The 12,860-nt window shown below is 39.8% G+C and overlaps 1 protein-coding gene across 2 annotated transcripts in view; it reads left to right on the top strand.

Moving 5' to 3' along the window:
- Positions 1 to 9,060, top strand: part of sema3aa (sema domain, immunoglobulin domain (Ig), short basic domain, secreted, (semaphorin) 3Aa) — a 46,575-nt gene extending 37,515 nt beyond the window's left edge. For both annotated transcript variants that reach the window (XM_087787280.1, XM_087787281.1), the window contains exons 10-17: positions 1,301 to 1,445; positions 2,199 to 2,418; positions 2,639 to 2,730; positions 3,674 to 3,715; positions 3,886 to 4,043; positions 6,537 to 6,604; positions 6,690 to 6,829; positions 7,166 to 9,060. In XM_087787280.1, the coding sequence (XP_087643406.1) occupies positions 1,301 to 1,445; positions 2,199 to 2,418; positions 2,639 to 2,730; positions 3,674 to 3,715; positions 3,886 to 4,043; positions 6,537 to 6,604; positions 6,690 to 6,829; positions 7,166 to 7,867 (1,567 nt within the window). In that variant the 3' untranslated portion in view covers positions 7,868 to 9,060. The remainder of the gene's footprint in view (positions 1 to 1,300; positions 1,446 to 2,198; positions 2,419 to 2,638; positions 2,731 to 3,673; positions 3,716 to 3,885; positions 4,044 to 6,536; positions 6,605 to 6,689; positions 6,830 to 7,165) is intronic.
- The last annotated feature ends 3,800 nt before the right edge of the window (positions 9,061 to 12,860 follow it).

The following is a 12,860-nucleotide window of genomic DNA, read 5'->3' on the forward strand; positions in this document are numbered from 1 at the left end:
ACAAACACTTCATCATCATTCACCGGTAATGATAAGACACGATGAATTGAAAGCCCGGCTGCAGACACACATCACCAGCGGCTTCACTCGTGTAGTATCCGAGGAGTGAGGCGGGCGGCATTCACGCCCACCCGCACGCTGAAAAATTCAATTAGAGGGCATCGAGAAATTAGAGTGGTTTAATTGGTTTTCTAAGTGGCTGCTTTTTCATAGATGAATGGAGACGAGAGTCACAGGGAGCAGCTTTTAATATTGCTGCGTAATGAGCCACAATGTCTTTGACAGATCAATGGGGGACTTACCTTTGGATCTGAAGATGCACCTTTTTTTTGGGGTTTTGGATCTTCTCTGATATCGGGGCTCCCCTCCGTACGCCCCGGGAGTCAATTGAATTTCAGTGTAATTAACATTTTTCAAATGTTAATCCATTCGTCTTCCGTGCATCACCGACCGCCTTCCCTAATCGGCCGGATGCAACTTTCCCGACGTTAGTCTCCGAGACAAAGGAAACGCCAGCGAAGCGTCACTTCACCCGACAGAAAGAAAGAAAAAAAAAAAAAACGCCGGGGGCCATCTGGGAAAATTGACACGGATCATCTCGGAACCGTTCCAAACATGCACGCATATAACGAATCGTGTTCCAAATGGTGAACCACATCTGCTCGTTTTCCTGGTCCGGTATTGAAATAGCTCGCTGTGTCAACATTTCCACATGAATAATTGAGGCGCTCTTGTAAAATATATGTTTGGGGATATTCCTCCCTACTGTTCCATTCTGATGAGATGCAGCGGGTTCTGCTGTCTCCTGGATGACCTGGGAATACCCTGGAAAAGAAAAATCCACATTATTTCCCCCTCAATATTTTTTTTCTCCTCGTAAGATTGATCGGCCCCTGCCTGGTTTGGACCTTGTCTGGCTAGTGAAATTAAAAAATCCACCCATCTGGCTCCGGCGAGAGCTCATAACATCGGAGGGGGATTTTGCAAGCACCAGCTCTCCTGTTTGACTGGGGATGTGCCCAAATTCCTGTCTGTTCTCAGGAGGCCTGGAAGTGATCCCAGTGAAGTTCCAATCTGTCAGCCCTTTACTTAGGTAATGACAACACCGCGGCGCTCGGCCTTTGTGCGGTGAAGGGTCATTTAGTCGTCTGTCTTTGGTATTCAACAAGCCCCTAATGTCTGTCTAGTGAACAATTATTCATGAATGTCTTCTGCTTGTTGTCTCACTTTACGTCACTCTCCTCCTCCTTCTTCCCCTTTATTCGCTCCAATTCCATTTTTTTTTTTTTTCGCCCCACAGCAACATCTTCAAAGGCTCAGCGGTGTGCATGTACAACATGGCAGACATCAGGAGGGTCTTCCTGGGTCCTTACGCCCACAGAGATGGACCCACGTACCAGTGGGTGCCCTTCCAAGGCAGGGTGCCGTACCCCCGCCCTGGAACTGTGAGTGCCTTTTCTTCAAATAAATGCATATTTTGGAGAAAGTTAACAAATATTTTGCAAGAAAGAAGAGAAAATATTTAAAAAAAACAAATGACTTTTGTGACCACAAGCTGGTTTTAGGCCATTTTTTTCACCCAAAAATATTTTCCCACCACAGACATAAATCCCTATTAATTGTTTTTTATATTTATTTATGTTTTGTAATGTTGTTATTTTTTGTGACCCACGTGTCGTTTTTCATAGAACAGAACATCTATTTTCCACCCTTTAACAGACAAGCTGAGCATTCAATGTTTTTTTTTTTTTTAAAAAGGTCCTTAATTCCACGTAAGAAATTAGTTAGTAATTGGAGATTTTCAGGATGTTGGTTCTAATCCTCAAAATTGATAAAGTAATAAAGTGTCAAAGGGCGATAAATTTCCCCTCAGCTAGTACTGTGTAGAACTAGCTAAGCTAGCTAAGTATGCTAATCTGTTTGTATTCCACTTAAATTACAATTGAACTAAAAACAGTATATTTAGTGTTATGTACAATTGCTTGTGAGTTTAATTATCAATAAAAAGAAAGAACATTTAGATTTTTTCTGCAAGTCTATTGAATAAAAAGGAAACATTTCTAGTATCAATAAATGAAATGGTAATAGTGAAATAATAATGTGAATAATTCGATCTTCAATAATAAAAAAAAAAGTTTAGTCTTTTCGGGACATGAGGTAACTGTGTTTTTAAAAAATGTTTTCCTTTTGGGGTCTAGTGTCCCAGCAAGACCTTCGGGGGCTTCGACTCTACCAAGGACCTCCCTGATGATGTCATCACCTTCGCCAGAGGACACCCCGCCATGTACAACCCGGTGCACCCGATAGGAGGTCGTCCCATCATGGTGAGGACGGACGTGGACTACCAGTTCTCCCAGTTGGTGGTGGACAGAGTCGAGGCAGAGGACGGGCAGTACGACGTCATGTTCATTGGCACAGGTACGTTAAATCACATTTATTCTTTCACTATTGTAAAACCTTTTTATTTTATTATCAATGATTCAAAAAACAATTGAAAGAACTTTTGGTATTTCATTAAAGGATGTGATTCCATTTGCCATGTGACTTTACTAAGCTATTACCTACATTAAAAACTTGAAAATAATAATAATAAACTTCCTTTACATCAGAAACAACACTAACAAGCATCTGCTTCTAGACATGGGCACCGTTCTGAAGGTGGTCACCATCCCGAGGGAGAGCTGGCATGACCTGGAGGAGGTGGTTCTTGAGGAAATGACCGTATTCCGGGTAAGAAATCAGGGATTTTTTTATTTATTATTTATTTGACAAGCAATCCCAGGTTTACTATTTCCATTCTGTTTATAAATTCCATAAAACAAAAGTTTAAAATGTGTCTTTTATGTCTGAGAAATCTACTATCAGAGTCTCTAGGTTTGAGAATATTATTATTAATTATTGAAAATGACAATTTAAAAAAATAAAAACAACATATGTAGCAGTACATTTTGGGACTTGAACTTTTTGCCTGTTGAATAGAGCTTTTTCTTAATCATTTTCAGGACAAGTCGACGTCCATGAGCTGAAACGGGACAAAATGTTAATCAAAAATGTAGTAGAAACTGTCAAATATAGTCAGAAAAAACAAGAACTAATTTAAATGTTTTATGAAATTATTGTGTCAAAGGTCAATACGTGCATTAGAGCAAACATTCTGGTGAGTTTTGTCACTATCTTTCCTTATAGGAAGCACTGAAATTGGACCTTCACAATAAAAGCAGGGAAACAAAAGTGTGTTGAATTAATATTTGTCAAATAATATATGACATGTCAGATCTTTTAGTGACTTTGTTGAACTTTAAAGGTTTTTGTACCGTGAATGTCAACTCCTTGATATAAAAGTCAACTTTTATTTTCTTAACTTGAACTTGTGTAGTAAAAAATACAATATTTAAAGCTGTCAAAACTAAATGTCAATGTTAACCAGCTGAAATGCGAGACATTCTCTGGTGTTGACTTTGACTCAGACGAGTCAATAAAATGTCCCCGCTGGGCTTGGAATGAAACACCGAGAGTCTGAATGCAATTACATCCACCTGGCAGCGTGAACTTATCTTGAGTGATCGGATGTGTCAGGAAAGTGTTAAAAAGGTTTCATCTCAGTTTTCACGCCGTGCTGCGGAATAAAAATAGTTCCTCATGTGCTGTTGAATAATCCGTTTGTTCTGTCCAGGAGCCGACTCCCATCACTGCCATGGAGCTGTCCACCAAGCAGGTAAAAACAACTCCGCATCATTATTTAGTCTCCAAAAGAAACAAGGGAGAGAGTACGTTGATGTTGAGATACAAAGGGGGGGTTCAGACGTGCCCACCGAGACGGGCTGCAATTTAGCACGAAAGTTTCCAACTAAAGCATCTTCAACGTCTTCTCTCTGGCTCCCGCAGCAACAGCTGTATCTCGGCTCAGCTCTGGGAGTCTCGCAGATGTCTTTGCACCGCTGCGAGGTTTATGGGAAAGCTTGCGCTGAGTGCTGCCTGGCCCGGGACCCGTACTGTGCCTGGGACGGCTCCGAGTGCTCTCGGTACTTCCCCACTGCCAAGAGGTAGAGTACTCACCGAAACACTAGCATTTTATGCCATTTTCTTTTTTCTAGCAAACTTCAGGTTCTCGATCACAGCTGGGAGAGTTCATTGTCCTGCATCTGCTGCAGTTCTTTCTTTTGTCTGGAGGCGCTTCAGTAGATGGCGTGGACCTCCACTGGTCCACTTAACACCTTAACAACTCTCAGTGGCAGGAAGGGTCGTCTTACAGTGGTACAGTTAGTCATTTACCTTTAAATACCGTTGAAACCAGACTTATTTCCACGCAATGGAAGACCCTTGAAGGGAAAACGGCTTCAACTTAAGTCAGTGAGTGAAGTCAATTTAAAACAAAAACATATTAAAATGTTTTATTATCATTTCCACACACAACATTTTATGTCTTGTCTTAAAATCCATTAAGTAGGAGTGTAACATAAATGCCAGAGCTTTACTTATTGTGTATTTGGTAAGGTCTGACACTGACAAAATTATTTCCTTGAGGTTTATGAATTCAATAAAATGAAATATTCCTGGCTGTTGATATAAAATAAAAGTTTTATTGCTGTTGATAAATTTAATAAAATAAAAGATTCCTTTCTGTTGATACATTGAATAAAATAAAAGTGTTCCTGCTGTTGATAAAGTCAATAAAGTAAGTTTTCCTGGTATTGATGAATTCAATAAAATAAATGATTCCTTTCTTTTGATGAATTCGATAAAATAAAAGTTTTCTTGCTGTTGATAAATTCAATAAAATAAGTTTTCCTGGTGTTGATAAATTTAATAAAATAAAAGTTTCCTTTCTGTTCATAAATTCAATAAAATAAAAGTTTAATTGCTGTTGATGAATTCAATAAAACAAAAGTTTAAAAATAATGTTTTTTATCTGGGAAACTAAATGTTCTATTCTCTCGGTTTGAACTTCCACGCAAAGTAAAATGGCCACATCTAATAAATTGAAAATGACTATGTTAAATAAGGAATATAAACATGTGTCTTTTATTTTGTTTACATTAATACAATTAATAATATTTAATCTTTAGTGGCATATAAAAGACGTCATCAGTACCTAGTTCGCACATTCTTATTCAACACCTGGACCAGCCAGAAAAATGTATTTTTTTTTTATTTTTTCAGAAGAACTAGAAGAGCTATTCAATCATTGTTTTGAAGGTCAAACCATAACCGTTCATAAATCATAATTTAAAAATAAATTCTGAATAAAAGTCAATATAACTTGTGGTGGACGTTTAAACCAAATAAATACAAAAGCTTAAATCCAAATGAATGCATTAAATGTGGAGCTGGAGAATATTCTCTCTCCTGCTCATGGCACTTACACACTCTCACACACAAACACAGGATTATAGCCAACTGGATCCGTCCGACTGCTTCTGTCTCCAGGAGGTACAAGCACCCTCCAATTACCATCCGCCGTAACACACTGACCACTGCGCCACACTCTTTGGCCTTGTTCATCCGTTTCTTTCTCACATCAGCACAGTCCAACTTGGCGGTGACACAGGAGAAGGTGGCACACCCCATGGTTACTGGCCACTGCCAGATTCTTGCCAAATATTTTCTCTCACACACTCCAGGCTGAGAAGCAATTCAACCTCAAACGTGCCCAGATGACTGGAATTTGTAGAGAAATAAACAATGACTTCAGGTGGTTGCATTCAGAGATGTGCCCCCAAATATTTGTTTACATGTAAACCACAAAATCATCTTGAAAATGCCCATTTTGGGGGTGGAGTGTTTGTTAAATTGATAGTTCACCCAAAGTACAAATTTAAAATTTTTTACTCGCCTTCATGTCGACTAAGGGTTGGGATTATTTTCAGTGTCATCTGTTCCTTTTAAGATTTTTAGGTAAAAATGTATGTTTACTTTAATTGAGCGACTGGAGCTCAGTTTTCTCAGTCTTTGTTTTCATCTTCATCCAAAAAGACACTTCAAAACATCCAAATACATCCATACTGCTTATCGGTAACGCCTTGCCGTCTTGTATTCAAGCCTCGACGTGAGGAATTGTTCTGGAAAAATGAAAACAAGCCGATATTTTAAGATCGTTTTAGCTGGAGATCCCATGAAATCTTGAGCATTCACACTTAGACTTATTAAACTGTTTAATAAATAATGTCACTTGTCAAGGCTTCAATACAAGATGGATGTTACAGTCGAGCAGTATGGAGGTAATTGGATGATTTTAAGTTTGTCTTTTTGGACAAAGATGAAGATTAAGAAAACTGAGCGTCAGTCGCTATATAAAAAATAACATTTATTTTGTCTATAACTCTATTAAAGAACGGATTACTCTGAAAACAATCCCAACCCTTAATCGACTAGAGGGTGAGTAGAAAATGAGTAAAATGGGTGTGAATTATCTCTTTAAAATGAAGAACTGCCTCAACAAATGTATCCAGGTGTTGGAAAACATGTCCCTCTAGTGGCTTATTATGAACATTACAGAAACGTTATTCCAAGGTCTAACTTTTTCTATCTATTTCCAGGCGAACGAGGCGTCAGGACATCAGGAACGGAGACCCTCTCTCCCAGTGCTCAGACCTCCAGCATCACGGTAAAACATCGATTGTGTAAACTCCAGAATGAAGTTTGTCTTTCGACGACGCTGCTCATCACTCCTTTCTAAATCCCATTGGCAGACGACTCGGATGGTACCGTGGAGGACCGGAACGTTTTTGGCGTGGAGAACAGCAGCATGTTTCTGGAGTGCAGCCCGAAATCCCAGCGAGCGCTGATCTACTGGCAGATGCAGAGGGCCAATGATGACCGCAAACTTGAGGTGCGTGTTAAGATGTTGGCTTCTCCCTGCTGCTGTGAACTCAATATATATACAGATCGCTCTCAAAAAGTATTGATGGGTTGGTGAGGCTTCATGATACAGCGTCAGCGTCTTGAGAGACCACAAGATGGCGCTGCTTTATAATCTTTGACTCTGATCTACTAATTCAATGAAAACTGGCATCGTTTTTCTAAGAGTGCCATCTAGTGGTCTTTCGAGATGAAGACACTGTATCATGATACATCATCCAACAGCTGATACTGTATCACGAGGCTTCATTAGCCAATCACAACCAAATGGGGGGAAATTAAAACATTCCCTTTCTGTTGTTCCCAGATCAAGTTTGATGACCGGGTTCTACGCACCGACCAGGGTCTCCTGATCCGCAGTTTGACCCAAACCGACTCGGCGGTGTACCACTGCCACGCGGTGGAGCACGGCTTCATCCAGCCCTTGCTGCGCCTCAACCTCCAGGTGATTCCCAGCCAGAAGCTGGGAGACATTCTCCCCGGGATCCCCGGTCTGGGCACTTCCATGGGCCCCACGGCGAAGCACCGGGTGTGGTACAGAGACTTCCTGTCCCTCCTCGATCACCCGGACCTCAACAGCGTCGAGGAATTCTGTGACCGGGTTTGGAAAAAGGATCGAAAGCAGAAGCGAGGGAAGGCGACGAACGGCAAAGCCGGCGGCTCGAGCGCGTCCGTCTCCGCCGCGCGACCCAAATCCACCGGCCCCAACGCTCAGAAGCAGCAAGCCGGTCCGCCCGAGAAGCAGCTGTGGCTTCAGGCCGAGGCGCCGGCGAGAGAGGGGCCGGCAAAAAGCCAGAGAGGTCAGTCAAACCAAGAAATGCCCGCGGCTAAAAACAACCAGAAGACACAGAACGGTCAAAAGGGGCTGATCGGCCTGGCCGGATCGCAGGCCGCGGGAGGGTCTCGGGCGAACGGTCAGCAGTCGACCAAGTGGAGGCGGATGCAGGAGAACAAAAAGGGACGCAACAGAAGAACCCACGAGCTACAAAGACCCCCGCGGAGCGTTTAAGGGAAGCACAGTCGCGCATCAGAAGCACAGTCATTTATAAAACACACATACTCACACTGTAGATGATTTAGCGTCCTCTCTCGACGACACATTTCAGAAATTACAATCTTCCATCCAGCACAAAGAGAGCAGTGAACAGGACGAAAAAGAGCGCAGGCGACTAACTCTAAACGTGTGATGATACTGGCTGGTTGCTGCGGAAACGGCCTGGCAGACACTTCAACCTCCTGTACATAAGCTACTAAAATAAGACTTGTCAAGCGTGAGCAGACGGACTTGTATGCTGGAAGGACATTTCTAAGGGAGGGGGTGGAGGGGGGGTTGCAATCCCCTGCATGCGGGATGGATTACTGACTCTTATTCTAAAGAGATGGACGTCACGGATGACATCACGGAAGAAGTTGCCGACATGTATCGCACCCTGATGGCCATTGTGCATGTCAATAAATGTTTTATCAAGAGCGTTATTTTACCGACTTCTAGATGCTTTTCTTTAACATCCAGTATATTGACCTTCCATGGTGAGTCCAAAAGCATGGTGAAGGGGTTTCTGTGTAACTTATTTCAATGTCCCGGCATAGAGACTGCTACAGTGTACATATATACGACAGCTCTGTTTATACAGTACAAATACAAGCACACAACTTGATCATTATTTATTGTTTCGTGAAAGGGTTGCATTTATTTTTATATATTTTTGGTTCATCCGTATATTGGAGAAATCATGGCAACAGAGTTGGACCAACAGGCCGAGCGATCGTGTGGACTTTTGCAACAACCAAACGACAAGCACAATTCAGTCTCTTTTTTTTTTGTAAATTTACTTTCTCCCGCATCCACAGAACACGTCTCTCATGTGTAAGATAAGCCCCGCCCGCCACGAAAGTGTAGCTGTGAATTCTCTGTGTTAACTCTAGTCGGAGGAGGCGACACGTTATACTGCATGTGAATGCTACCTACAGTAAGTGCATCTTTTTTTATTGTTAAGTGTTTCTTGTGAGAGGTTCCAGGACCTTCTGGCCCAAGCTCCCAGATCTTAGCTCTTCTACTCAACGATGCCCCTCTTGTCTCAGACCCCACCCCGAACCCCGCCCCCTCCCGGTCTCTCGCTCGGAGAGTCAAAGTTACTGCTGCTGTAACACACTTGTCTCTGGCATGCATCCAGTTGTCTAAATAAACATCTCCAATACAAACTCTTCTTTTATTTCGGTTTTCTTTTTATGACAAGTTAGTTTTGACAAGCATCAGTGAGGTTGGACATCTGTGATGTAATGTATAATATGGTGGACCCCGATACCTGTTCAGGTGCAAATTTCTTCCCTTGTTTTCTCTCTCTCGCCAAAAAAGGTGTACCCCACGGCTCAATGTTATGACCTCTTTCGTTCGTCCTGTTCTTTGACCATTTGTGATAGAAAAAAATATCCAGTACATCATATTTGTTTTCAAGTATTCATGCATTTTATAGAATTTAATGGACAGATAAATGTTTTGAACTTTAGTCCTTTTCTGGCACCGACCGAAATGCTTCGGTAGTACCGAGTAACGAAACAAGCTTCGTCTTGCCGCACCAACGCATGATCAAATCTTGAAAATGTTTGTTTTTTTTCTGAAGAAAAACTAATAAGTGACAAAGGCAAGAGAATCAGATTGTTACTTGTTAGAAGTTGTTTTTTTTGCACTGGATTTTTTTTTTTTTTTTTTAACAGCTTGGAGTGGAAATCTACTGACGCTGAACATTTTCGATCAAGATTTGTACTAGGTTTAACGTCCCTCTGTATTTGTCAAAATGGATCTGAAAAATTGGTATCGGAAATTTTTGGTCGCTACCCAGTCCTAGACAGATGACGGATGGAAATCTGAATCAGAAGCAGCTTTATTCACCAAGTACACTGTATCAACAGTATACCAGGATTTTTTAACCAGCTGGACGGAGTAACAATAGTTGATGGATAATTTGAGGGTTGGATGGAAAGACGGATAGATAGAATAGATAATAGATAGACAGACAGAAATTTTGTTTAGACCTGCAAAAGGGGACTGAAACAGAACCGGACCCGTTTTAAGATATATTCAGGGTTTATTAATGAGATAAGAGATTTTATTTTAAACTTCCCATTGAAAAAATACTATCAAGCTGATATTAAACTATTTAGCTTCTGCCCGTTCACTGGAAGGGTGTACTGTTTATATATTTAAAAAAAGAAAGTCCTAACTTTTGTTTATAATAGCATTAAACATCTGCAAACACTCCTACATTAACTAAGACATTAACGAGTCAAGATAATTGTTATTTTGAAAGTAACGCACACATTAATCTAATGATGAATTTATCACGTTTGCAGCTGAAAACAAAAATGATTAGACACCTTCTGGCAGATTTTACTTCAATATTCTCTACGTGTCACAACAGTGGCATCTATTGGTTTAAATGTTGTACTGCATAATCCAGCTCTAAAATAAAGCCGATCCTGTCCTGACACCTTGTGGGCGCTGTGTTCACTACACCAGCACTTCACAGCAGTGGACACTTCACTGAATAAATAGTTGCTGACCACCACGCATTATTGAGACCGTTACTGTTTCTATGGCAACCGAATATCACTGAGTAACTGTTCATTAATACAACAGTCCAACAAAGACACAGTCAAATGAATAGCTTCTATGAAAATAAGATGCTGGCTTTATAGTTTGAGATTTTGCCTCCTGGCTCAGCTCACCTTTAATCAAAAATAACTGTTTATACTTCCTCATCAAAAAAATCTGAGCAGGAACATACAGATACAAATGTACATCACATATATTATTATTTTGATTATTTGACCCTAGCGTTGATACCTGACTCACCTGTGTCTTCTTGGTGTTGTGTTCCTCCCAACATTCACAATAAGAGTCTAATTGAAAGTCTGTCGAAACTCATCATGTCTGCGTCATGCATTGTGTGGAACCGACACAGTGGGTCGAAGAGATGATGGTCATTGTTTTCTCAGAGACTTGATGAAGCCGACCTTCTTCACACAACTGATAATTAGGAGCCCTGCAGGTGAGTCACAGTAGCTGCCGAAACCATGGCAACCGAGGATGATCAATGACATCTCCAGCTAGTCTGAGCCCCTATAGTTCCTCCCGAGGGTTCGACTATTAACCTGCTGCATTGATCAGTGGGAGCCGTCACTTCATCCACGCCTCATGTTCCATTGCTCCTGCCTGGCGACGTCTCGTTAATACACAAATGTTGAAAAATGTCGTGGACAGATTCCCAGAGGAATTTTCTCAATGGATCAATACAGTTCTGTCTATCCATCTCGTACTATGCCAGCACCTTTACATCTTCATTTTGACACTTTATCTATGTATGTTAATGTATTTATAGGTGCTTACATCAAGATTAAAAGACTCCATCTAAAGAAAAGTATGAATAAATCATTGCAAATTGTGAGGAGATGTTGGATCTTAAAGTGTTCAAAGTCTGTGAGCTGTTTACAGTCCATGAGCAAATTTGTCTGAGATTTATATAATACAAGACAATATGAGACATTTGTCTGCAATGACTGAAACTTTAATCAACATGACACTTTACTTTATCTCTTTTCTTTGTGTTTCAATGTCAAAATGTTATTATTTTGTTTTATTTCTGAAATGTTTACATTCTGTATGATTTTAATAAAGATCATTGAATCTTGAGACTTTATGGCTTAACCAGAGAAGATAAAATAAACATGTATTTATATTGTAAAAATAAATAAACGTTTGATTTCATTTAATTGTCTTGTTGTTGTTTTGTTTACTTTTTACGAGTAAAATAACAATTATGCTGCCCAGTATCTAAATACTGAAACCTGTGTTCCTGGCTGTCCTTTAATATGTTATGGATTTTATGTTCAGCACAATTTAATACAATTATTTCTGCTTGATGTTTATTTTCTGAATTAGAAACCTTTTTGTATGATTTCATTATAAACGTTTGGCTTGCCCTGTTTTCCATCAATCCTGATGAATGTCACAGATCATGATTTTTATATCAGAAATTAAACCCATTTTCCCCCCCAAAAAAATATAATAAGGAATGAAACTACATTGTTTTAATAATCAAATAAACAGAAATCTTATGACTATTTTAATGTATACCTGTATGTAGTTATTGACATAGGACTTTCAAGACAGGAGGAAAATAAAGTCCTTAGTAAAAAAAAGTGTAGTTTCATTCTCTTCCTGTCTTATTTTGCTGACTTGTTTCTTGTGTGTGCCTCACTCTGTCTGCCTTGTCTGTGTCGTCCATGATTGTCTCAGTGTTTTCACCTGGTGTCAGTAATCCTGCTTCTTGTTCTCCACAAACCTCTTGTACCAGTGTGTCTTCCATGTCATGTACCAATGCATCATCCCATCGTTTGTGAGTAAATTGTTGAGTAATCTTTTTCTTTAGAAAGTTAGTAGTTTAGAATCTTTTTTTATTTTTTATTTTCTAGTAGTCTGCTTTTATTTTAATGTAGTATATTTTGTACATTTTTGATTCCAAATTTTGTGAAGATATTTTTGCCCCAGCATTTTAATATCACGACTTATGAAGACCCATTTGTAGGAAAATGCAACTAAATATGGTTTATGTAGTTCCTCGATAACAACATTTTTGAAATAACATTTATAGTTGTATTGATAAAAGGTTACTCTAAAAATAAGTTCAACCTGATATATATATATATATATTTTCTGCTTGTTATAAGTAAAAAAAAAACTGCCAATGGGACAAGTGAAGGTTAATTGCAGGGAAAAAATTGGATTACGTTAGATTGACTTTATTAATCCCCCTGGAGATGTTCAGGAAATTAGGTTTCTAGTACACAGAAGACAATAGAAGGTACAGCAAGTTTCATAAAGCAAGAACAAGAACAACGTGCAAATAAAAAAAATAAAGGTCAAAGAGATGTCAAGCAAAGTGCAAAGAGACATCAAGCAAAGTGCAAAGAGATCTTGAGCAAAGTGCAAAGACATAAGAAAT

Source organism: Callionymus lyra, chromosome 3, assembly GCF_982586985.1.
Source record: "Callionymus lyra chromosome 3, fCalLyr1.hap1.1, whole genome shotgun sequence".
Classification (NCBI taxonomy): domain Eukaryota; kingdom Metazoa; phylum Chordata; class Actinopteri; order Syngnathiformes; family Callionymidae; genus Callionymus; species Callionymus lyra.